Source organism: Cryptomeria japonica, chromosome 10 (genome assembly GCF_030272615.1).
Source record: "Cryptomeria japonica chromosome 10, Sugi_1.0, whole genome shotgun sequence".
Classification (NCBI taxonomy): Eukaryota; Viridiplantae; Streptophyta; class Pinopsida; order Cupressales; family Cupressaceae; genus Cryptomeria; species Cryptomeria japonica.
Window position 1 is genome coordinate 659,100,929 of NC_081414.1, and position 26,496 is coordinate 659,127,424.

The 26,496-nt window shown below is 37.1% G+C and overlaps 1 protein-coding gene across 2 annotated transcripts in view; it reads right to left on the reverse strand.

Moving 5' to 3' along the window:
- Positions 1 to 479: 479 nt before the first annotated feature.
- Positions 480 to 26,496, reverse strand: part of LOC131073369 (probable lysophospholipase BODYGUARD 4) — a 141,176-nt gene continuing 115,159 nt past the window's right edge. Inside the window, exons 3-5 of one of the 2 annotated variants that reach the window (XM_059213029.1) lie at positions 22,019 to 22,359; positions 21,806 to 21,915; positions 480 to 1,164 (exon numbers count right to left, since the gene is read on the reverse strand). In XM_059213029.1, coding sequence (XP_059069012.1) covers positions 846 to 1,164; positions 21,806 to 21,915; positions 22,019 to 22,359 — 770 coding nt within the window. In that variant the 3' untranslated portion in view covers positions 480 to 845. Of the gene's footprint in view, positions 1,165 to 21,715; positions 21,916 to 22,018; positions 22,360 to 26,496 lie in introns of both variants that reach the window. The other variant, XM_059213028.1, reaches the window with a different exon arrangement.

The following is a 26,496-nucleotide window of genomic DNA, read 5'->3' on the forward strand; positions in this document are numbered from 1 at the left end:
AAACATCAAGAAATATTGAAAAGGCTATTTGAAATGTTATTGCAAGAATTAAACAAATCCAATGACTTGAAATTGATACCTATCAACACTTACACAAATCTACACAAGCCAATATTATTACCATTTCACTTTAATTTATTTAAATTTATTTGCCAATAATTTATATAACATTTTTTTATTTCTATTGAAAATATAATCACCATAAACTTTTACATTATTTTAGTCCTTGAAACATTAATTAAGATGGGATTAAGCACAAACTATAACATTTTGTCTTAAATAGGAAAGTAACTAGCATGATATCCACTTACAAAACTATCATTGCTCATCATAATTAGTTACCAAATCACCATTATAAGTTATATTATTCTTCTATATCATAATCTTTCAAGTGATTATGCTTAAATGTTAAATCCAAAGGTCGACTTTTACTAGCCCTTTTTAGCTCTACGTTAATGAATTTTAATGCTTGTAAAAGATATCAAATATCAGAGGATGGTTATCTTATTTGCAATTGACCAAACTCCATCTTATTGACATTCACCATTCTTGTTTCCTCTTCTTTAAGTGGGTCATCAAATTTGTGGTCAAAAGGATACATCTTTAGTATGGACCAATGACAAAAATTTGATTAAATAAAATAAAATATTTGTAAAGAAGTTTTCCAATTTACCATGGAAAGCATAATTCATGAAAAAAATTAGGATTTATGAAATTATAATCCTCCCAAAGAGTTAAAACAATATAGCATAGTAACCCCTAGCAAGGCATAGAATGAAACTGATCTTTCCAAGACATCTAAATGCACTTTTTCTTGAAAAAAATTTAATGAGAAATTTCATCAATCATTCACAAGATGCCCACAAATCTTCCAATTCTTTTGCAAGAATTCTCTCACGACCCATGATGACAGCTACATGATCAGCATTATCCAACACTTTCAGCTTAGTTTTGCTAATTCTTGACTTTATTGCTAAGCTGCAGTCTACAGAAACCACTTTATCCTCTTTTCCATGCAAGATCATCACCTCACAATCTGTTTGTCCAACAACTTCTAAATACTTGTCCATTTCTTGGGCTGTCCCACATATCACGCTGTGGAAGTTATGCCAGGCTGAAAAGTGTGTATGGCGAGTGGTGTCTTCTATTCGGTAATCTACTATCCTGGAGCAAAAATTTGCAAACAAGAGTACAAAAATTGAATATATATTACTCTTAAAGATGGATTCAGATTACAGGTTCAAGTTGTCAGAGATTATTGCTGCAAATCATTAGTCTGTACCTAGAAACCAAAAGAACTTTGGAGTAAAAACAGATCTAAAATCATTTAATTGTTTGATTTGCCATTACAGAGAAAATTCAGGAAAAGTAAATGCACACACAATGGTTGGTGATATTTTTTGCATGTATCAAATAAAGAATCGAGTATCAGAGTTGAAGAATTAAAATTTAGAGTGTTGGTGAATTTGAGTTGCTATAATTAATGTAAGTTTCCAAGACAAGGACAATAAGGTATAGGGGAGTACATTTCCAGGATGGGTTTTTCTTAAGGGGCAGCTATTAAAAAAGGGAAATTTTAACATATTAGGAAATTTTAAATATTTATATGATAACATTGATAAATCATTCATCATGGGTAACATATAACTGCTGTGGGTATAGAAAATTGAATATGGTGTTCATATATATAAGCATGAGTTAATAAAGACATGCTGTATATTTAAACAAGGGATTTATTATTTAAGTTTTCTTGAATCCTTCAGAACTGCATGTTCTGCTATCAAACTAATTAACAAAGAGGAATGATTGGGTGAAAAAAGCTAGCTATTTTCCATTTTGAGCTCAGCTGGGATACTAATAGATGGGACTGTTCTGCGTTGTTTGTGCAGTGCATGAGAGATAAATTTTTGCATTATGAAATTGGTATTTTCTTCTGACTACGACATAACTTATATTTAGCAATATAATGACTATAGCAAGCCAACTTTGTCTGTAGCATCCCTTGCATACTAAACAAGTTGTCCAATGTATGAAACAAGATAATCCTTGACTATGATCTCAAATGTGAGGATGCAAAGATTTGCAATAGGGTATATGTATTTTGTAGATGTTGTGGTAATGATTAATCATTGGTCTATTACTTGGTCAAACTTACAGTTACAATTATTGTGGACTCACACTAAGTAATGTGAAGCTTGTTACAACCAAGTTTCAACATTGATGGCATAGATACAGCATAAAGATGAATGTGAGTTGTCTTTGCTTCGTGTCAAAAAGATCTAGACCATAGTTTTCAAACTCGAACTTGGCAAACCAAAAAAAAATGAATCAACAAAAACTTTTTTTAAAAGAAAAAAATTAACTTTTTAAAATTATATAAATTTCATACAAAATACAACTACAAAGCATATCAAATGAGTTTGAAAGGGGTCCAAGGGAAATGCCCCGCAAGCATCTAGGGGCAGTGCCTCCAACAAGGTTGAGGGGGAACACCCTTTGCACGAGCATGGGTGCAACATTCCCAATGGTGTCAAGGTAGTGCCCTTTGTAGGGTCCAAGGGCAATGCCCCTGGTGTGTTCCCTGATGTGATATAGGGTGGGGTTGACGGGCAGAGCCCTTGCCACCAAAAGCCCAAATGAAGACCTTCAAAACCACACAAACCTTCATGGCACAGCATTTTCCTAATTTTTATAAGCCACAAAACAATACTTATAAAGCAAAAAAAACAATGTTTTTGGAGCATCTATCAACATTTTTTATGCTCATGAGTTTTACGGTCAAAGTCACTAAGTACCTTACAAGTACTAGCCACAAAACTTGTCCAAACTTGCCAAAAACCTGGTAACAAAAATTTTTGAGTTTACTTCGTGAAAACTCAAGGCAAGAAAATAATGGTCAGTACTCGAAGAGTCACCAAGTACTGGCCAAGTTTGCATATTATGGTCTAGACTAATGACTGGAAAACTTTAGGTAAATCTGAGGTTTGCAAACTATATTAGACAATAAGGTTTTGATCTTTTCTAATGGTAGTTCATTGTTAGTAGTAAGTACTATTAAAGCCCAAGCCATGATATCTTTTAGTGTGGAGGCATGACCTTTGCACTTAAACCTAATTGATAGAGCATTAATAAACATAAATGCTTCTTGTTTTTTGCAAATCTTAGATGGACATGTGATAACCAAACATGCATTGAAAGATTGTAAGTCTTTTTCAGAAGTTACTAAAATGTGCTTGGGATATCAAAGGACAGCTAATCATCCTCTCTTGTAACACATACATGATAGCCTGATCTTAGATTTTGTTCCCATCTACACTTATTCCCAAGGTCTAGACACGATCCTTAATCATCCCTTTCTTGTTTGAGATCAAGTTTGCAATCACAAAGGTGATTTAGATCAATTGTGCACTTACAAATATGATCCCTCTGCTTATAAAATCATATTCAAAATTGGGTCCAATTGTCAATTGACCATTATGAGCTGCTTGAAATGCAAAATAGTTAAATAAGCTAGGGTGTTGTATTTAACAACAAACCCTAATTCATTTAGAACAGCTAGTGAACACATGAATTGAGTGCCTTCTAGTACACATCGCAAGACTAAAAAGAATCATCTAGTGATATCAACACTTCAACAAAATCATAGGGCATACCACACAACTGCTTCTTGTTCTCCATCTTGTTCAAAAGTTGACTCAACATCCTTATAGGAGTTTGACATGGAGTAATTATCCTTGTCATGTGCAAACTCCCAGGTATGCAAACTCAGTTTTCTGTAGATACTAGACTGAAAACTTTGTGGTGTGCTGAGTGTGAACTTCTAAAATTTAGCAAAGGTCAGATTTCCAGGTCTAGTTCAGATTCACACTCGCATGATCGATTCTATAATTGCAAAAACAACCCTAACAAAAGAGCACATTTTTTGCAAATTCGGATCTGGTAGAGTTATTTTTCACATTGAACTAAGAGCTAAGTACTTGTATTTATTATTTAAAATTATGAACATTTAACTTCAGTATATTTACCATTCCTAGCTCTAATTCCTAGGAAATCTAATGTTAATGATTAATTAATTTATCCTAGGAGATTTATGTAGAGAAACATATTATTTCTTTATAGTGCTAAAGATAACAAGGATTTTTTTAAACAATAGGACAGCTCATAAGAAATAAAAATATGAGCTTCCAAATAGACAAACTACAGTATGATGAACTTTGAATCCACATTAGGTAAACCAAAACCATAAAGAGCATCAAGGAACAACTTGAACTTGACCTAATATTTTAGGTCACATACAGATCAGCAAACTAAGAACGAAAACTATGATAAAGCCAACTTTACAAACTGTATGATAATCTGCCATACTACTAGAAGCACTACTCAGAAAACGTATAGTAACTCAGTGGCTCAGTGGCACAACATGATATCTGATATTTAATTGCACCAAGACATGAAAAACACAAGTTAGGATCTGTGATAGGTCCCTTTTTCTTAGAAACAGGTCCCTCTCCTCTTGTTACATCATATGGAATTTGATGGTATATTGGAATGTTCCAATCTAAAGCCTAGTCTTATGTTCCAGTTCAAATTAGATACTATCAAATCAATTATGCCTATATCCTTAACATTATAAGTCTTGATCCAATTAATGGGTTAGTTGTTCCTAAGAATTATAAAAGAAAAGAAACATGGAAGCCCTATTGGAGGGGGGAAAGCTTAACTTTGATGGGGCCTCTTGAGGCAATCCCTATCTAGTAGGGGCAAGGTATGTGTTTTAGGACTCTAAGGGTGCCTTTGTGTTTGGTGGAGCTCATCATTTGGGGCGCAAAACTAATAAAAAAGCTGAAAGGGAGGCTCTATTAGTGGGGATGATTGTAGAGTATTCTGAAGGTTGTTGAAACTGTTCGCAGCTATAGACAGAAGAATAGGGTGGCCAATTTTTTGGCAAGCAAGGGAGATGAACTTAGTAACTCGTTCATTGAAAGTCATGATATTATGAATAAAATGGACTAGCAAAGCTTATTGCCAAATATTGGCCACCTTAAACGAATGTCATCCTGTAATTTTTCCAATAGGATTTGTAATGTCCCCTTCTCAGACCTGATCTTTGACTTGGTCATTATTGGCTTCAGGGCATGATTGAAGAGTTAAGTTGATATATTTAATTAAAAGGTCACGTTTTAATATTATATTCGAATGTTGACCCCTTGGCCTAGTCTATTGACTTTATGTTGTTTTGAAAAGTGGGCTTTTTGAGGGTGGCACCTTCATTAAAGATTATTTTATTAATTTCCAAAGTCAAAGCAAGCTTAATGTGGGCGCATTTATCAAGGTATTGAATTTAATTAAAATATCAATATTAAGCTTGAAAGGAAAAGGACGCCATCTTGGAGAAAGGATTAGGGTTTGGATATTGAAGTGGATTTTAGGGTTTCGTGAAGTCAACAGGAAGTTATAAAAGGAAGACTTTGAACATCATTTCACATCTTTGGTCTACAATACTGTTATGTTGCCGGTTTGGCTCTGGGTTTGCTTCGAGGAATGAAGGCCTCCTAGCTTGGGCATCGCTTCTTGTTTGTAAGACAACAACTAGTGGTGATTTTAGTTTAGTTTGTGAGTTCCTTGAAATTTGTGCATTGTAATCAGCATTGTAGTTCTTAGTTTCTGATTTTTGCATATTAGAAGTTCCTGGTTTTTGCATGTTAGCTTCAGCAGATTGGATGTTTAATTCATAAATCAAAAAAGACAAAGAAATTCGTTGTGGGTATTGCATATTCCCTTCCATATAGGGAAGGCGCCCATGTGTGCCAATTTGTAGATTTATTTGTGAAGCATCAGATTTTTAAAAGAGAAATCGCCCTTTCCAGCTGGGTCGTACCTTTGTTGTCTTGGGAATTGTGCATTGAGTGTTAGATGCTTTTAAAGTCTGTTTTCTGTTCTTAGTTTGAGCGCCTCCTTTCTATTAGAGTTTTGCAATTGATATCAAGCATTTTGAATGAGTAAAGAGTGAGTTCCGAGCATTTCAAAGGAATCCTATGTTGCTGGTTATTTGTTGAAAGGTGCAGGTCTGTTAAATCAGTTTGGAGAAATCTGCAATATCTTTATTCGATGGTGGTGAGAGTTCTTTGAAAGCGATGGGAATGCTTCATTGAAGATTTATTCAAGTCTGGAGAAAAGGTTGGATCTGTTTATTGCCATTTCCGTTAATCTTACTTCTCAGCAAAGGAATTCATTAATATTGTACCTCTCTATTTATATGCTGATACGTATTGTTTGCAAGATCTCATCTTTCATAGTGTAAGTTGGCAATAGTACTGACAGCAGAGTATAATCTTGCTTTATCAAATTGTAATGCTCTTCTTACTTTCAGCATTTGATATTGTATTTAATTGACCTCCGCCCTATGGTAGCTACTTTCCCATTCTGGGTTAGCAAGCACATTCTGGGTGTTGAGTATTTCCAGCTTCCGCATTTCTTTTCAAGCATTGTTTTGTAATCACTCCGCCATATGGTCGCCCCTCACTCCATTCTAGATTGGGTAGCACATACTTGGTGTAGAGTTCCCTTTCAGCATTTAGGGTAGAAGATCCTCTGACCATATGCTCGCCATCATCGACGCCATTCTTGGTTAGAGTTACTGCATAAGCAATTTGTTTTAGATCCTCTGACCAATGCTCACACCTTGCCCACAACGGGATCCTGGTGTACATTCTGGTTAGAGTTGCTTCAACACGTTTTGGTTTATCTTCTAACCTTAACGGGTGCATTGAATGTAATTTGTAATTTGTACAAACGAAAAAATTTGGCTCGGAATATTTCAGTGGTATCAGAGCCAAGATCTTGCCATCTTGTGAACAATCTGTCTATGAGTGACAGAGAAAAGAGGTACATTGCAAGGGAAGACAAGAAGGTTGGAAAACAGTTCCAGCCTTATCAGGCTCCAGAAGGTCAGACAGCTTCAGAGATCTTGAGGGCTCATTGGGAATCTTCTCAGGAATCAGATATGGCAGAGGGTGAGAGATCAGTTGGGGGTAATGAGAGAGTTACCAACAACAGAGATGACAGTGGGAAAGGAAGAGAAAGATCTATGAGTCCCGGAAAGAGATTTGAAAGAAAGATGGATGCCTTGATGGACATGGTATCTCTCATGATGGGGAAAGTGGGTCAGAATACCACTCCACAGAACAACTCAGGGCATAGAGGAGAGCATAGTGCCTCCAACCAGCATGATGGACATGCAGCCCGGACTGTGTCAAACAACACTTATATTTCTTCCAGGCCATTCAAACCCACCTTTTTGGCACCTGAAAACACTCAGCCAGAGCCTGAAGAGAATGCTTCATTCGTGGAGCAGTTGAGACTTGGTCGTGCAGAGTATGATTCTCTACCTGACGACATCAAGATGGATATGTCCTATAACGATTTCATGGATCATAAAAGGAAAAACAAAGGACAAGGGAGACACTATGATCAAAGAAGACCATCAAATCAAGGAGACTTGTACCAAGCTGTCAACAAGGTGACACTTCCACACTTTGACGGGAGTGATACCAGTTCAGCCCGAGCTTGGATTCAGAAGCTGGATAACTATCTAGCTCTCAAACCTATGGCAGAAGAGGAAGCGATCAAGTTCGCTACGCTACACCTTGATGGGGTGGCGCATGAATGGTGGTACCATGGCCTAGTTACTCTGGGTCATCGGTCTATCACAACTTATGATGAGTTCACTACTAGGCTCATCGAGAGGTTTGAAAAGAAGGATCGTGAAATTCATTTCAGAGAACTGGCACAATTGAAACAGTATGGCACTGTTGATGCCTACATTGCGGAGTTTCAGAGACTCTCAGTCATGGTGACTGGAATCACGGAGAGGAGATTGGTGATCCTTTTCAGTGAAGGGTTGACAGAACCACTCAAAGGTTGGATTAAAGCCTTTGATCCACCAACCCTGCAGGAGGCCATGAAGAAGGCAAGAAACATGGAGTGGGCTGCTCCTAAGGCAAAATTTCAGTCAAATTCCCCTTCCAGAAAAGGGATAAAGGGAAAAGACCTCAGCATAGACCTCCTTTGAGACCTCAGCACAAGGAGTTCAAACATCACAATCCCCATGTCACTAGGTTGAATCCTGAAACCCTGAATGAACTCAGAAGAAAAGGGTTGTGTTTCCGGTGTAGGGAAAAATGGTCTCAAGATCATGTTTGCCCTAAGGGAGTTAAATTCAATCAGATTGAGTACTATTCTGCTGGTGAAAGTAGTTCTGATTTTTCCGACCAGCAATCTGATTTTGAAGAAAGTGAGGTAGAAAGAGCTCCAGAAGAGTCCGGAGATGAGAAGGAAAGTGGTGGAGTTTTGGCTCAGCTTTCGAGCTTCCAAAGAAACGAATCATTCAAGGTTCGAGGGATGATCAAAGGGCAGCGAATCGTTGCCTTGATTGACACTGGAGCAACACATAACTTCATTGATGAAGTTGTGGTAGCAAAGAAGGGGCTGCAAACAGAGGAGTTTGAGGGCTTCAAGGTCATGGTTGCCGATGGATTCCATATTTCATGTACTAAGAAAATCTCGAACCTGACCATGCAATTGGGGAATTACGAAGTCAAGGATGACTTCTATGTAGTCCACATTGGAGATACTGATGCTGTCCTAGGCATTCAATGGCTGCGTTCTCTTGGGGAGATCTTGAATTTGCAGACTATGGAGCTGAAGTTTCAATCTAATTGAAAGAAGATAGTTCTAAGAGGAATGTCCAATGGGGGCCCTCGGGTTGTGTCATTCAAAAGAATGGCAAGGCTGATCCGTCACGATCAAGCCGAGTGGGTTGCAGAGTGCATGATCCTTCCTGCTAGTCCGGTTGAGACTAAACGAGACCATCCTCCTGATGTTCAGTCTCTACTCACGAAGAAGAGCAAGGTCTTTGCAGACTTGCCTCCTGGACCACCACCTGAACGGGGTTCAGAACATATCATAGAGCTCAAGGAAGGAGCTAAACCGGTGATTACAACTCCATATCGGTACTCGAAGAGGCAAAAGGATGAGATTGAGAAGAATATTCAAGAACTCTTGAAGATGGGCTTCATTCGCCCAAGCAAGAGCCCCTTTGCATCTGCCGTGGTTCTTGTGAAGAAGAAGGATGGTACCATGCGCATGTGTGTGGACTATCGTGCTTTGAATCAAAGCACCATAAAAAACAGATACCCCATTCCCAAGATAGATGAGCTCATTGATGAGCTACATGGGGCCAAGTTCTTCTCGAAGATCGATTTGAGATCGGGTTACCATCAGATTCGAATGAGAGGATCGGATGTGGAGAAGACAGCTTTCAGATGTCACTATGGCCATTTCGAATTCTTAGTCATGCCATTTGGGTTGACTAACGCTCCGGCTACCTTTCAGTCTTGCATGAACCGTGTTTTTCAGAATCAGTTAAGGAGGTTTGTGTTGATTTTTTTTGATGACATTCTGATTTACAGCAAGACTTGGGAGGATCATCTCAAGCACTTGGAGGAAGTGCTTAGTATTCTGGAATTTGAGAGTTTGTTCGCAAAAGCATCCAAATGTGAATTTGGAATGGAGGAGTTACTGTACCTTGGCCACATAATCAGTGCTGAGGGAGTAAAGGTGGATCCTGAAAAGATCAAGGCAGTAGTTGAGTGGCCACCTCCTGAGAACTTAACTCAGTTGAAAGGTTTTCTGGGTCTTTGTGGTTTTTATCGGAGATTCGTAAAGGGGTATTCACAGAATGCTGCTCCCCTTATTGATCTCACCAGAAAGGGAGCCTTTTGTTGGTCAGAAAAGGCTCAAATTGTTTTTGACAAGTTCAAGAAGATCATGAGCTCGTGCCCGGTTCTGGCTATTCTGGATTTCTCCAAGCCATTCGAGCTGCAGTGTGATGCATCAGGTGAAGGAGTTGGGGCTGTCCTAATGCAAGACAAACACCCTATTGTGTTTGAGAGCCGAAAATTAAGGGGTGTGGAAAGAACATACTCAATTTATGACAAGGAAATGCTTGCCATTATGCATGCATTAGCCAAGTTCAGGCAGTACTTGGTGGGGAACAAGTTTGTGGTTAAGACTGACCACAATAGCCTCAAGCATTTCATGCACTAGAAGGACCTAAATGAGAGGCAACAGAAATGGGTGAGTAAGCTTCAAGCTTATGACTTTGACATTGAATATGTCAAAGGGAAAAATAATATCGTGGCTGATGCTTTATCCAGGAGACCTCATCTTAGCTCATTGTGTGAGCTTACTGCAGATTGGAGAGACATGTTGCTTGCTGATTATGCCAAAAATCAATTTGCAACCAGCATTCTTGAGGGTACTTTTCATGATGAAAGGTACAAGGTGGTTGAGGGATTGATACACTATAAGGGAAGAATCTTTCTGGTGGTTGATTCTAAGCTTAAGAAGAAGATTCTTTTGACATTTCATGATATTCCGGTTGCTGGTCACCAAGGTTTTTTCAAGACATATAGGCAGATCCGAGAGAGGTTTTCTTGGAAAGGGTTGAAAGGAGAAGTACAACGCTACATTCAGGAGTGTCCTGTTTGTCAAGTGAACAAGAATGAGCATACATTACCAGCTGGTTTGCTGCAACCACTTCCTATTCCCAATCAAAAATGGGAAAGCATCTCGATGGATTTCATCACAGGGTTGCCCAAGGCCCAAGGCCCAAGGGAAGGATTGTATTTATGTAGTGGTGGATAGGCTAACCAAATTTGCTCATTTCTTCGCCATTACCAACACTTTTTCTGCAGCCCAAGTTGCAGATCTGTTTTTTCGAGAGGTGTTTAGGCTGCATGGGTTGCCAAAGAACATTGTGAGTGATAGGGACAGCAAGTTCCTAAGTACTTTTTGGCAAGAAGTCTTCAGAATGAGTGGTACTATGCTCACTCCAAGCACTAGTTACCATCCCCAAACAGATGGACAAACGGAAGTAGTGAACAAGTGGTTGGAAGGCTACTTGAGAAACTATGTGTCAGAACAGCAGAGAGCTTGGGTCAAGTGGCTGCATATAGGCGAGTACTACTACAATTCTTCTTTTCATATGTCGATTAAGATGTCTCCTTTCTTGGCTCTTTATGGGTATGAAGCACCTAGCTTTGCCGATTTGGTGTTTGGTGAGAGCAGAGCACCCCAAGCCAAGGACTTGTTGCAGCAAAGTCAAGACATCATGAAATCCTTGAAGGATAATCTGCAGATTGCACAAAATCAGCAGAAGATGTATGCTGATCAGAGACGTGTTGAGCGTTCTTTCGAGGTTGGGGATATGGCTTATCTCCGATTGCAGCCTTACAGACAGTCTACTCTCAAGAAGAGTGGAGCTGAGAAGCTCAAACCTCATTTCTATGGGCCATTCAGGGTCATCAGAAAAGTTGGGGCAGTAGCTTATGAGTTAGAGCTACCTTCTGATAGCCGAGTGCATAATGTTTTCCACGTGTCTCGCCTCAAGAAGGCACTTGGACATAATGTGGTTGCTTCATCACAGTTGCCGCCTTTGGATGAGGAGGGACAGTTAGTTCTAATTCCAGAGGAGATACTTGATTTCAGAGAACGTTCTTTGAGGAAAAGAACTATCAGAGAATACCTGGTGAAGTGGAAGAACCTGCCTATGGAGGATGCGACTTGGGAAAGTGATGAGATTCTGCAGCATCCTGGTTTGCGATTGCTTAAGGACAAGCAATCTTGGGGAGGGCGGACTGTAATGTCCCCTTCTCAGACCTGATCTTTGACTTGGTCATTATTGGCTTCAAGGCATGATTGAAGAGTTAAGTTGATATATTTAATTAAAAGGTCACGTTTTAATATTATATTCGAACGTTGACCCCTTGGCCTAGTCTATTGACTTTATGTTGTTTTGAAAAGTGGGCTTTTTGAGGGTGGCGCCTTCATTAAAGATTATTTTATTAATTTCCAAAGTCAAAGCAAGCTTAATGTGAGCGCATTTATCAAGGTATTGAATTTAATTAAAATATCAATATTAAGCTTGAAAGGAAAAGGACGCCATCTTGGAGAAAGGATTAGGGTTTGGATATTGAAGTGGATTTTAGGGTTTCGTGAAGTCAACAGGAAGTTATAAAAGGAAGACTTTGAGCATCATTTCACATCTTTGGTCTACAGTATTGTTATGTTGCCGGTTTGGCTCTGGGTTTGCTTCTAGGAATGAAGGCCTCCTAGCTTGGGCATCACTTCTTGTTTGTAAGACAACAACTAGTGGTGATTTTAGTTTAGTTTGTGAGTTCCTTGAAATTTGTGCATTGTAATCAGCATTGTAGTTCTTAGTTTCTGATTTTTGCATATTAGAAGTTCCTGGTTTTTGCATGTTAGCTTCAGCAGATTGGATGTTTAATTCATAAATCAAAAAAGACAAAGAAATTCGTTGTGGGTATTGCATATTCCCTTCCATATAGGGAGGGCGCCTATGTGTGCCAATTTGTAGATTTATTTGTGAAGCATCAGATTTTTAAAAGAGAAATCGCCCTTTCCAGCTGGGTCGTACCTTTGCTGTCTTGGGAATTGTGCATTGAGTGTTAGATGCTTTTAAAGTTTGTTTTCTATTCTTAGTCTGAGCGCCTCCTTTCTATTAGAGTTTTGCAATTGATATCAAGCATTTTGAATGAGTAAAGAGTGAGTTCCGAGCATTTCAAAGGAATCCTATGTTGCTGGTTATTTGTTGAAAGGTGCAGGTCTGTTAAATCAATTTGGAGAAATCTGCAGTATCTTTATTCAATGGTGGTGAGAGTTCTTTGAAAGCGATGGGAATGCTTCATTGAAGATTTATTCAAGTCTGGAGAAAAGGTTGGATCTGTTTATTGCCATTTCCGTTAATCTTACTTCTCAGCAAAGGAATTCATTAATATTGTACCTCTCTATTTATATGCTGATACGTATTGTTTGCAAGATTTCATCTTTCATAGTGTAAGCTGGCAGTAGTACTGACAGCAGAGTATAATCTTGCTTTATCAAATTGTAATGCTCTTCTTACTTTCAGCATTTGATATTGTATTTAATTGACCTCCGCCCTATGGTAGCTACTTTCCCATTCTGGGTTAGCAAGCACATTCTGGGTGTTGAGTATTTCCAGCTTCCGCATTTCTTTTCAAGCATTGTTTTGTAATCACTCCACCATATGGTCGCCCCTCACTCCATTCTGGATTGGGTAGCACATACTTGGTGTAGAGTTCCCTTTCAGCATTTAGGGTAGAAGATCCTCTGACCATATGCTCGCCATCATCGGCGCCATTCTTGGTTAGAGTTACTGCATAAGCAATTTGTTTTAGATCCTCTGACCAATGCTCACACCTTGCCCACAACGGGATCCTGGTGTACATTCTGGTTAGAGTTGCTTCAGCACGTTTTGGTTTATCTTCTAACCTTAACGGGTGCATTGAATGTAATTTGTAATTTGTACAAACGAAAAAATTTGGCTCGGAATATTTCAGGATTGCTATTATTGTTAGTTAAGCATTGTAAGTGATACATGATTGATGAAATGTGATATGTGCCTCTTGCATGTATAGAGAGTTGGATATGTATGAAGCTCAGCTCCTTTTTATGTGCTTTAATGAGCACCACGCTTTTAGTTGTAAGGAATATGGCCTCATACCATCTGATAATAATTTTCATTTAAAGTGCAGCATTTCTATTTCCATATTTAGTTGAACTTGAGATTCTAGTCTGATTTTTTATGGTTAACTATTGGAGCTTTTCTCATGATCCAAAAGGGTTTTTCTAGGGACCCGCTCCACCAAGGATAAGTCTCCAATCATAGGTTAAGGAAATTTTTCAACTATTCAAGTGCAACCATCCTGAAGGTAGTTAAAACTGTTCTAAGCAGTGACAACATAGATGATAATGGAAAATTTTGCACAAGAGCATTAATTCTGAAAGATTTTAAAGAAAAAATGCCAACAGCTATTGTTCATTTGAAATAGATATCTGCAATCCTAATTCCATAGGTGTAGACATGGGTTTCGAATCCATCATTCTAAACTTCTCAAGCAGTGTCTTGGCATATTTTCCTTAAGATACAAAGATATGATGATTAGTTTTTCATACCTCTAAGCCAAGACAATAGTGTAGTAGCTCGAGATGTTTTGAGTTGTCCGTGATAGCTAGGTCATCAACATATACATTAATTATCACAATATCCCCTCCTTGATCCTTGAGGTAGAGATTTGGATCATATGGATGCCTATTGAAACCATGTTATAGCAAATGTTCATTGCATACCTTTTCTTCTTTACCAGGTGAAATGTATCCTTTTGGTTGGGTCATATAAACCTCCTCCTTAAGGTCTCCATTGAGAAATTCACTTTTTACATCCATTTGATACAATTTCCATCCAAATTGTGTAGCTAAAGAAAAAATCATTCTAACAGTTTTAAATTTTTGTTGTGGGAGCAAATGTTGCCTCATAGTCAATCCCTTCTTTCTAGGCATAACCCTTAGCTACAAGTTTGGCCTTATGTTTTATCTATACTATCATCTGCCTTAGTCTTAAATATCCATTTACATCCAATTACTTTCTTACCAGGTGGTAGATCAACAAGCTCCCAAGTCTTGTTTTTCATTAGAGTTTGATACTCTGCATTCATTGCCTCTTTCCAAGTCTTTGATTCTAGTTCTATGTAATGTCCCCTTCTCATTTCTAGACTAATGGATGGAGTCAGCCTATTTTGGAAACCCGTAGGCTAACCAGAGACTAAATTAGGGTTTTTGTCTTCAGGAAGGTTTTCAGAGAGGTGTTTGCCGGAGTTCTATAGTTTTCTCTCTGGATTCTGTCTAGGTTTTTCGTGAGCTTCAAGATGGTATAACATGTATTCCAATCAGAGAGGATGTCTGAATTTACTATTTTGAGAGCTCCAACATGGTTTGACATGCAAATTCTTCAAAGATGATTTCCAGACTTACTATTTTTAGTAAGTCACGATGGCTGCTCAAAATGTGGTAAAAATCACTTGGAAACACTTACTATTTTTAGCAGTATGCTATTTTTAGTTGTACTATTTTTAGCAGGGGTTCAACTGGTCAATTCGGATGGCTATTTCCGGCAAGCTAGTTTGAGCAGTTTATCTTCCAACATTTTTGGAGCTTGTTTTGGCAAGTTAAGTATTTGATGAAAAATGGTGTTTTAAATTAAATTATAACTTAAGGCAAAATTTGGACAATTTATTTAAGGGGGATTGCTTAAGTTATATTGATATCTAAAATCATTTCCTTAATTATATGTGGCAAATTCTTGGTTGAGGAAAATATTTTATAAGTGAATTATTAAGGCAAGATGGTCTCCTTAGGAGGAAAATAAGACAATTTTATGATATAATTCACTTTATTCTTTGGACACCATAATACACTTTATTGATGTATTTTTTATAAAGTGTATTTGCCACCATGTGATGGGCGATTTTGGGAAAAATCAAATGAAATGCAAATTAAGGAAATTGGAATGTCATTGTTTAATCCCATATTGGAGGGAAAAGAAGGTTGATTTGAGGAGAAGTTATAAATATGTGCCTTGGCCTTCATTTGAGACTGTCTATGAATATTATAACGAAGTGTTGCCGAAATGCCGTTTGAATGATTCGAGGAATGCTTACCTCCTAGATTGAATGCTTAGCTTCTCGCTTGGAAGATAGCGACTAGTTGGGACTGTGCGACTGTTCTTCACTCAAGAGAATAGATGGAATTCAATGCGAAGTTTTTGATTGAAGTATTTTGATTCTAGTGTGTTGTGTGTGAGTTCCAAGTTGCTGGTTTTTAGTGTGATGTAGGTGTGTTTTGCTCACAAGTCTCTGCATGGTCATCTACCAATTTTGGGTATTGGCTCGTTATTTCTCTATGCTCTAGGCGATCATTCCTGTAATTTTTTAGTGCTTATCTTGGAGTTATTATTTTTAAAATGCAAATCGAATTTCTGCCCTAGGTGTACCATGCTGAAGCTGCCTTGGGATGCGTGCAAAATAGTTTTGGGTCTGTTGGTTGTGTTTTGTTAGTTCTAGCTTAATTGCCTATCTCCTAGCTTTCATTTGCATCTGATTTAGGGTCATTCAGTTGAATGTGGGCAAAGTTGTGAGCATTTTTTGTGAGTTTTGTAGTTGTTAGTCTACGTATTTCCATATTACTGTTTGCATAACAGATTCTGAAGATTGATAGTGAGAAGTAAGTTTTTTGGAGTGGTTAGTCTTTGGTGGTTGTGGAGTGCATATCTTATCATTTGCAGCAATGGACAGTGATGTTCTTATTTTGAAATCTCATGCTATATATTGTAAAGCTGATTAGTAGTACTAACAGCTATTTCTTTCTGGATTGTAACACGACCCACTGAATAAGTGGAAGAGGTTGGCTTTTCCGCCTACCTTATCTTATTGTAATATTGTCCTTCCGCTGAATTAGTGGTTGAGTAGATTGTAATTTTCATTTTCAGTCCTCCCACTGAACAAGTGGTCGAGTGATTGTTGCTCATTTCAGTTTCTTAGATTTTGTAATTTGGCTGGTTGCACTGCCAAACTACTATGGAAATCTCTATCACCCACTGGATAAGCGGAAGGGGTTGGCTTGCCGCCCAACAGTGTAATTTGCATTGTAATTTTCAGTTGATTATTGAAGCTAACGATCCCCTTGTCACCGTATGCTCTCACCTTCCCACACTGGGCTCTTAGTGATCAGAAAGTTGAAGGGTTACTTTCAGCAGTGTTTTGATTATCATTTTCTAACCCTAACGGGTGCTTGTAATGTTTGTAACTGGAAATTTTTGAAAAAAAAGTAAGGGGATATTGCATTCTATGGCTCAAAGTTATCAACAACTAAATCTATTAGTGCTAGCTTTATCTCATTGTGAGCCATGTTGCAGGTCCTTGGTCCTGAAGTGGAATTGTCTGGGACTCCATCTTTGCATCACAAATGGTACTAGTATACCACTTAGTCATAGGCCATGTGACATTTGTAGTTGTTCAATTAAATTGACGATCAACATTCCAATCCAAGGTGAAAATAGGAGCATTGTTTGAAGCAAGTGATGAAGTGGAAGAAGTTATCTCGTTTTTCTTAACAAAAATGACATCTTTGCTAATGTATATTTTCTTTGTGTGATCATCAACAAAAGGCTGAAAGTACTTGAATCCATTGTGACTAGGTGCCATGGGCCCACACAGATCGGTTTGCACCAACTACAAAGGTTGGATTGCACAATGTTCACTAGGATAGAAAGGTGCTTGATGTTGTTTTCCAGCAATACAACTGGAACAAATAGCACTCAACTTCTCAAGTGAAGGAAGCCCTTTAACCATACTTTTCTTACTAAGTCTAAGTAAATAACTAGTGCTTAAATCACCAAAATCTGCAATTCCATAACATAGCAAGGTCACTATCCTCAGTCACTAAGGCTTGATTATTGTCAATTGTATCAAGCCTAAACATTTTACCAATTTCAAAGGCATGTGCAACAATCTTTGAATTTTAAGACCTATCAGGGATGACACATACCTCTTCATCCTACTTTTTGTCAAACTCAATTCTAAAGTTGTGATCAAGAAACTGATTAACAAATATGAGATTTTTGGTTAGTCCTAGCACATACAAAATTTCAATGAGCCTACAATGATGTATGCCAAACTAAAAGAGATATTACCAATACCTTGGATGTCATAGGTGGTATAATCTCCAAGAGAGACTTTACCATGATAGGGTTTCAATATGAGAAACCACTCATTTTGTCCAGTCATGTGCTTTTTAGCACTTGAGTCCACATACCGAATTGAGGTTGATTGTGAACTATCTTTTGAAGTGTGGGCTGAAAACATGCATTTCTCTTCTGGAGACTCTTCCACTTCAGCAACATTGCCATGTTGTTTCCATTTGTGCTTTTGTTCGCACTATTTATTGCCACTTTGAAATGGCTTCTTTGGATGCGATTTATTGTTGAATGATCCTTTGGACAAGGAGTTGTACCAACAATTTTTCACATCATGTCCAATCCTATCACAAATTGAACATTTCTTCCAAGATTTGGATGAATTACTTGATTTGGGAGGTCCACAAAATTTCTTCATAAGCTTCTTTCCTTTATGACGTGTGGTCATTGCATGATCATCCTCACCATGATCCTACCTTATAGATTCTTCTTTCTTAAGTAAGTTCATAAGTTTCTCAAAACTGGGTGTTTGTTCTATGACATTCAAAGTTGTCACATCACTTTGTATCTGGAAGGTAGTGCCTATAGAACAATAGGCACTAAGACTACATCATCAATTGTTTCTCCCAATGCTTGTAGGGAAGCTCTCAACTCAGCAATCCTTTTAAGAAAGGATTCCACTTGTTCTTCGTTCTTCATCTTTAGGCCATGTAGCTGACTTTGCAAATTCAAGATCTAATTTTGATTCTTCACCTCATACATTGTCCTGAGCTTGTCCCATGCATCTTTGGCTATGTATGAATCTAAAATGAAAGGCTGAACTTCATGATACACGTTGAACATAATGATCAATTTTGTCTTTTTGTCGTCTTGATCAAATTTCTTCTACTCATCAACATCAACCTTATGTCATGTAGTGGTATCATTGACCACATTCCAAACCTCCTCAAACTGAAGTTGAGTTTTGAGTTTAATTTTCCTTGTGGAATAGTTATTTTTGCATAGCAAGTGAGAGTCTGAAAGAAGGAATTGTTAAAAAACTCCCTGCCATTGTTTTAGTTAAAAATAGATGCTTGTTTGTCCTAATTCTCATCACTCAAATCAGCAATACGCCATAGAGGAGAGGATACTTTAGGCAGAAAAATAACACCTTAAAAATATCACAGAGTTGAATGAAAAAACACCCATAAACCTTTTGAAGCTCTCCTAGACTAGGGTAAATGAGATGGATGACAGTTTTATACCAAAAATAACACTAAAAAAATACACATTTAAATGTTGGTTTTCCTGTAGCTCATGCCATCTATTTCAAATAATGTTAAAACAGCTTATAACACAATGCTCTCTACAACCTTGTTCAAACAAAAGTGTTGTGAGTTTTGATTTACTTGACATACACTAGACCAAATATTAGTTTTGCCGTTAATTATCTTTCACGATTCATGCGAGAACCAAAGATGTATCATTGGAAAGCAACAAAATGGGTACTCAGGTATATCCAAGGTACAATAAATCATGGTCTAGAATATAAAAGGAATGATCAATTCTTCTTGATAGGATACACAGATGCAGATTATGCAAGTTTTGTTGATGATAGGAAATCCGCATCAGGATTTGTTTTTTTCTTGGGTTCAAGTCCTATTGCTTGGGGAAGTAAGAAACAAGCCATAGTTGCCCATTCCTCAATAGAATCAGAATTCAGCAAGTGCAGCAATTTGAGAAGAAGTTTGGCTACATCACATATTAGAAGGATTGGGAGTGCCTCAAAACCAACCCACAATCCTCTATTGTGGCAATCGATGTTCTCAAGCTTGTTCATAATCCACTATTTCATGAACGGACCAAGCATATTGAAGTTAACTGTCACTTCATACAAGAACATGTTCAGCAAAATAACATTCAGCTCCAATTCTAATCAACTCAGGAACAACATACTCACATCTTCACCAGGCCTCTTGCACATGTAAAGTTTGGTACTTTTCAAGATTCTCTTATTAGTACTTTAAAGCAATGATGTAATAAGGGGAGAATGTTGGATATTCCATAATTCATCCTTCAATTGTTATTTTTGTTTAGTTGTTTTGTTTTGTTATTATTTGGTAGCATATTTAGGATATTGTTTGTTATTTAGATTTTGTTCAACCTATGGTTCATGGGATTCATCATATTTTATTGTATAAATATGTGACTACTAATGCAATGTAAAATCAACCTGAGCCTTATGCTCTATAAGTTGTCTATGCAACGGATGGTGAGGAAAGCCTTATTAAGCTTCTAGTGACGTCTTTGGGTATGGTGGAGGCATTGCAGGAGGGCTTGAGTTCGAGATGAAAGAAGTGCTTCTCCTAGTGCTCCAAGCTTCTACTAATGCTATGGTGAGTAGACTCGGGCTAGGAAACAGTGAATGCACAAGGAGATAGAAGACTTAGTAATGGAGGTGAGCAACCTTACAAACTACTACAAAGATCTGACTGCGGTGATTAAGAACTTGGTATCTCACCACAATGCTCTACTAGTGGTATCTCTCCACAAAGCTCTGCTAAAAGTATTAAGTGGTCACAAATTGCTGTGGTTGGGCAATGACGAGTCAATGCACTCAGTTAGGAGAGTGAAAGTGCTAAAAGGAATTAAGTTTGATGGTTTGGAGGTGGCAATGGATCTGTTACAGGCTATTATACGGACAATGGAGGTCTCTGGAAAAGAAGTATACAATAGGGCATATGAAAGATAGAAAACTGCTCCCAGTGGTTCAGGTATGGCCCACTGGGGTCTTCTTCAGCTTCCTTGAATGGGAGTATGTAGGCCATGTTGCTTCATTAGCAGGATGGTATTTGTGGTTTATCTTTTTCTATCGTAGGTTTAGGCTGTTGTTTTTAATAATTTTGTATCCTAGTTGTCTCTGGGTTCCTGCTACACCCATTTAAGGATTGTTTATGCAAGTTTGTTGCTACTTGTTTTGTATGGATGGCTTCAGGCTTTCAACAGAAGAGCTGGGGCCTCATAATAGTACACCACAAATGTTTGTTTAAAGAAAAAGCCACTGTAAGTCTTGATGGGAAGAATGGATCACAATCTTGAGATTGAGATAATTCATTCACCAGAGAAAATAAGCAGAATAAATTGCATTATGAAAACAATTTTAACATACCTTTGGAATTTATTTCTTTGAAGTTTGAAAATGAGACTCTCACATTGATTCTCTTTTATATATTCATTTTTTAAAGTTTTTTCATCAAAACAGCTTGGCAGTGGCTTGCATTTTGACACATGAGGATCTAGGAAGCAGTTTATTTCACAAACAACCAGAACTTCTACAGAAAAATAGCACAAAACATGGTGGTTACACATCTATCGTGGTAATTTCACCATTGTCATGGAGGTTTCATTATTGTCATGACAGTTTCATATATGCCATACTGGTTATATTTTAACATGGCGGTCTTGTTGATATCAAAGTGGTTCTGCTCTGACAGCAGTGAGTTTTTCCATTTCATACGTACTAGTAGGATAGAGGTAGGATAGAGGCTGAAAGAATTTCTTTTCATATAGAGCAGGAAAGGACACTCCCAATGATCTATCTGTAAGAGACAGCCTCAATTGTAAATCTCAGAGTGTGAGAGATGAGTTAGAAATTCAGTTGATTGTGGGACTAATTTGATTCAGAGAGAAGTGAGACAATAGGAAGATTACTGTACACTATCTATCAAGAGATATTTGTAACTACTTTTTGACAAGGAAAGAAGAGGAAGCTGAGCTATTGCCACTTCCAGCAAGCTTTCGCCCACACTGGAGTTTCTAGGTTAAAGAATTTGTGTCAATATTGTTTCTGGTTGATGTTTCTTGTTATTTTCATCTTTGTTTCATACAATTGTAACATTGTTTCATTCCAGCAACTAAAGAACACTAATTCCAGCACTTACACAGTCTAATTTTTGTTAATTTTTGTTAATTCAAATAAGACAGCATATAAGCTTGTAAGTTCCTATAAAATCCAAAATCTGAAAGACACTAAGGATTGGAATTATACAAGAAACATTTGGGTGTATATATGTTTATCTCTGAGCACTACAGGATGACATATACCTGTTCCTTACCAACTGCTTTAGAATCCATTCCCATAATCGGTGGTTCTTGCATACTACTAAACAAACAGTTCTACCAACATGCTCATACCATGACATTATGGATGAACCAAATGCCAAGAGAGGCCAGATTGTTTTGGGTGCAATTCTTTTCAGCACAAAATGACTTGGTTGCTCCCCAGGTGGTGCTGGATAACATGGCTGCATTCAGAAAATAAGATGAGATTATTATAAGAAAAAAAAATCAGTAGTGCAATGTCAACATTGTTAGATTCAAGCTAGGAGAAGAATATAGGGTACTCACTGGAGATAAAAGTGTTATTGACTTCAATGCATTTGGATACTTGGAAGCCAATGCTAGAGCAATGATGCAACCCATTGAATGAGCAACTAAATGGAAGGACTTGACACCATATGGGTGAAAAACTGACCGTTCTATCATGTCTATATGCTCTTCTACTGTATACAAGCAATTAATTGGCTTGGGACTCTTTCCGAAGCCAAGAAGGTCAACTGAGAAAAGCCTATAGTTTGATTTTACTGCTTCAGAAAATCTGGGATAGACAGTCTGAGTCCAGAAAGAGGAGGAAGAAAGAAACCCATGTATGAATATCACATCCATACCTGAAGCACAACTATGAGAACCTGCCATTATAACAAAACAATAAGGAATAGAGAAGGCTACAAAAAGTAAAAAATTTAGAAATTTAGATCATAAATTATAATAGACCTTACAATATTGGTCAATTATGTTTCTTGGAGATGTGAAGATAGCAGAGTACAAAGTTTCCAGAATTTTACTACATTTTGGCAATAATTTACATAAGGTCTGAAGAATGAAATGAAATATTCCATTAAATTTGAATGGAAAGATACATTACTGAATCATTTAAATCAAAAGTTCTAAATATTCATAATCATTGCTGTAAGAGTTCAAAATGGAAGTATGTATAACTGTCTTTTTGAAATATAAACAAAATGTATGTATTGTAAAGTGGAAAATACTGACATTACTAGATTATATGTAAGGATGAGGTAGTTAAAGTCAAATGCACTGTCATTTATAGTTGGATAATTATGGCATAACCCAAAAAAGCATTCATCTTTGACTGGTCTTAAAGCATTAACACAGTTGGCAGAAATTCTGATTTTCAGTGTTACAACTATGAGTATTTTAGTAACGATCCAGCTCAGCTCATTTCAAGTACAATAAATCAGTCAGTTATGTAAGCAGACATCAACAGTTCACTTCAATTAGAAGACTACTTTCTGTCAAGAGAATCATTTCAATTCAGAGATAGGTAGTTCAATAAGGAATTTTTTTAAATTAATCTCCACAAGGAGGAGAGAGGGAAAGCATTCTTTTCAGTAGGAAAACTTTTTTATGCTAGTGGAAATACTGCATAAATGGAGATCGAGATTTCTAATCTTCAGCAGGTCTGTTATTCTGGTGAATAGCTTCAAGTGGTTTATCATAGTATATACTTGTCTTTTAGTATTAACAAAATACCAAGCTCTACTACCATATTATGTTGAATTCTTGATTGATTATAGATTTATAATTTGATGCTACACAATATTGACATAAACATGACCCTGTGGAACAGAAAAGAGTATGGATAACAAGAGGCTGTGTTCAAGATGAAGGCCTGATGTATGCTTGTATTGCAGAGGAAGTGCAGAATCGCAGATACTACAAAAGGATATAAGAGAATTAAAATATTGCCCAACAACATGATGTCATAGATGAAAAAAATGATGACAAATACATAGAAGGTAAGTCAGCAGAACAAGCTCCCAAAGAATGGCCTAATTTGGTGGTGTAAAATATTAAAAAACTTCTAAAGCTAGATGTAACTACATATTCTGGTATTTTGAAGCCAGAAGCACTAGTGGATTGAATCATAGTTTATGAACCTAGCGAGTACTCGTATGTTTCTTGGATCACGATTTTCCAAGGGTTACTTGCCAAGCCAAGTGGGACAAGTTTGCAACAAAAACTCGCCAAACTTTTTGGCGAGTACCTGCCAAAACTCAGTGAGTCTATGGTAAAAACTTGTGTGCGGCCTCTACAACTGTGAAACATAAGTTTGACACAGCAGTAACACAAGAAAGCACAGTAAAAACATGATTTTGAGTCCATAAAAACCTTAATTTTCTCCTCCTTGACACACATAACAGAAAGCACAAATTCAAGATAGCATTGGGAAGATTTTTTTGGCGATTTGAAGAAGAAACTTCCAAAATTTCAAATTTGCAACAGCTTAATTCCAATTTCTTTTTCTTTTTTTTTAAATTTTCTAAGTATTTAAATCTGTAAATGATTTCTAAATTTTTTTAACATGTTAATTGATTGAATTGAATCGACTCAATTTTTCCAAATTTCTGGATTGCTTAGAATTTGAATGATATATACTAATTTGAATCATTTTTTTTAAATATAGGGTTTACATTTTAGGGTTAAGTGATGGTATTGTTATCACTTGAACCTGCACCCCTGTTTGCTAAGCTATCAACTCAGCAGGCTTGTGACACATGGGAACCCTCCTAGGCCTATGGGTTGCCTAAAAAATGGAGTGAACCTCCAGAGTAAGCTGGTTCTTTTCAAAATCTGCACCTAAACTAACAGCTTCTTCAAGGAAAAGAGTAAGGAGGAAAAAACATGTAAAGCTGAAATCTAAATCTAAGGTGATTTGCACCAAATGATATTTTGGAATCCAACTCAGCAAAAGATAAACAGTATAACAGTGATAATAAACCTCTTTTACACTAACCAACAACCCATGATCTTTGCATCAATACTTCATAAGAAGGCTGGATAATCACAGTCCTAAGAGGAAAAAACCCTTTTCACAACCTAAAACTGGTAATTACTAAAAACACAACTTATGACCTGCAAGAGCATATATGTTTCTGCATAGGGCATCAACAGAAAGTGCAATTTTAAGGGGGGCAAAAAGCCAACCACAAAAAACTAACTAACCCTAAAGATACAATAACAGAAAAGATGAGAAGTAGAGAGGTAAGCCAAGCTATTATCCTTGCCAAACAGGTATCACCAAGCTTTATAATTCCTGAAAATGTGTTACAAAAACATCCCTTCCTGCAGAGAGAACTCCAAAATTACAGTCTGCTAAAAGATGAATGAATCAGAACCCTAATCAAAATGAAAGCTTCTAGTATATATGCCTTTTTCCAAGGCAGTCAAAAAGGCTCCACCTCCTCTTTTTAGGTCGAGCAAACTCAAAAAACCCACCTTTTTGGCCCCAAACATGTCTGAAAAGGAATGTACTTGAGCCAAAAAGTCAAGCCACCCATTCTGCAACCATAAAACCCCTTAAATGCATCATAAATGACTCTAAAATATCCCTGACAGGCCTGCAAGCCCTCATAAATGCAAAAATATCTCTCCTTGACCTCCAAACAAATATCTGATAAAGTGATTTTTAAAAATCATGATTACCTAATTGAACATTTGTTTGATTTTATTTTATTTATATTTAAAGTAAAGGTTTTAATAACTTAAAAACAATAAAATTATTTTATTTAAAGTGATAAATAAAAATAAATCACTTTAATAGGATAATTTTATTATTTTTATTTATTAAATAATAAAATGTAATAAAAAATATATTTAATTAAAGTGTTTTAATTTACACTTTAGTAAATAAATTCCCTCATTATATTTTATTACATTTTTACCAAAAATATAAAATAAAATGAAAAAAGCACATGTTTAATTAGGCAATGATTTTTTTTTTTAAAATACTTAAAAAAAATATTCATTCATTTGCATGTATTTGAAGGACATACTTCTTAAGTGATTTAAAATCACTTAATAAGATATAGGGAAAAATAAAAAACTAAGTGATATTAAATCACTTAAGAAGTAAGTAAAGGTTACAAAAATCGCTCCCCTCCTCTTAGGTATTTCACGAGGAGAAAGAGAGAGGAAATGAACAAAAGCAAAAATGAAAACCTAAAGTTTTCATTCCCCTCTTCATTCGATATCTGGAAACTTCTCTCTGAAGCTGGGCGCCGCTAGGGTTTGAACTAGGCATGGAAGGAGGAAAATATCAGTTTTTTTGTTGTTGCTGGGCGTAATTTTGAGTGTTGGGCCTATGGGGCGTTTACAATCTAATTTCCTTTCCGTGTTTTTGCTAATTTCGGGCCTATTTTAGGGAGCCGCCGTGGAAATTTTCTTGTATTACTGTGTATTTCCTGGGCATTCGATATCCATCCCTGCTGCTGTAAAACCTCTGGGCGCCGCCACGAGCTGGGGTTTGGGCTCTGCTGGAAACAATTAATTGCAAAAACAAGGTGCAATTTGATGACTTTCTGTGCGTGTTGGGCGCCAAATCTGCGAATTTCTTCATTCCTTGGCATTCAACACTTATCTCTGCTGCTTACAGGTTCGCTATTTTTCACTAAGTGTGGAAGGAAAATTTGTATTTTATGAATCATTGCATGGCTTTTCAATTTTATCTGAACATCTCTAAACACGTAGAAGAAACAGATAAGCAGGAAAATATATGTTTGAATCCCTCCACAGTCTCCACCTTTAACATTGTTCCCAGTATTGCCTCTGTGTAGTTGATAGTAACTTAGAACGAAGGTTGACGCCATCCCTTTCAATCCCTTGCATTTCTTGTATATTTAAGAAACACATACAGGTCACCAGCTGGGTTTTTAGAAGGAAATGCAGGTATTTTCACCATTAATGGCTGCCACTGCTTACCCCCTTTGAAATCTTCTGTTCTGGTTCTGATTTTCTGAGAATAA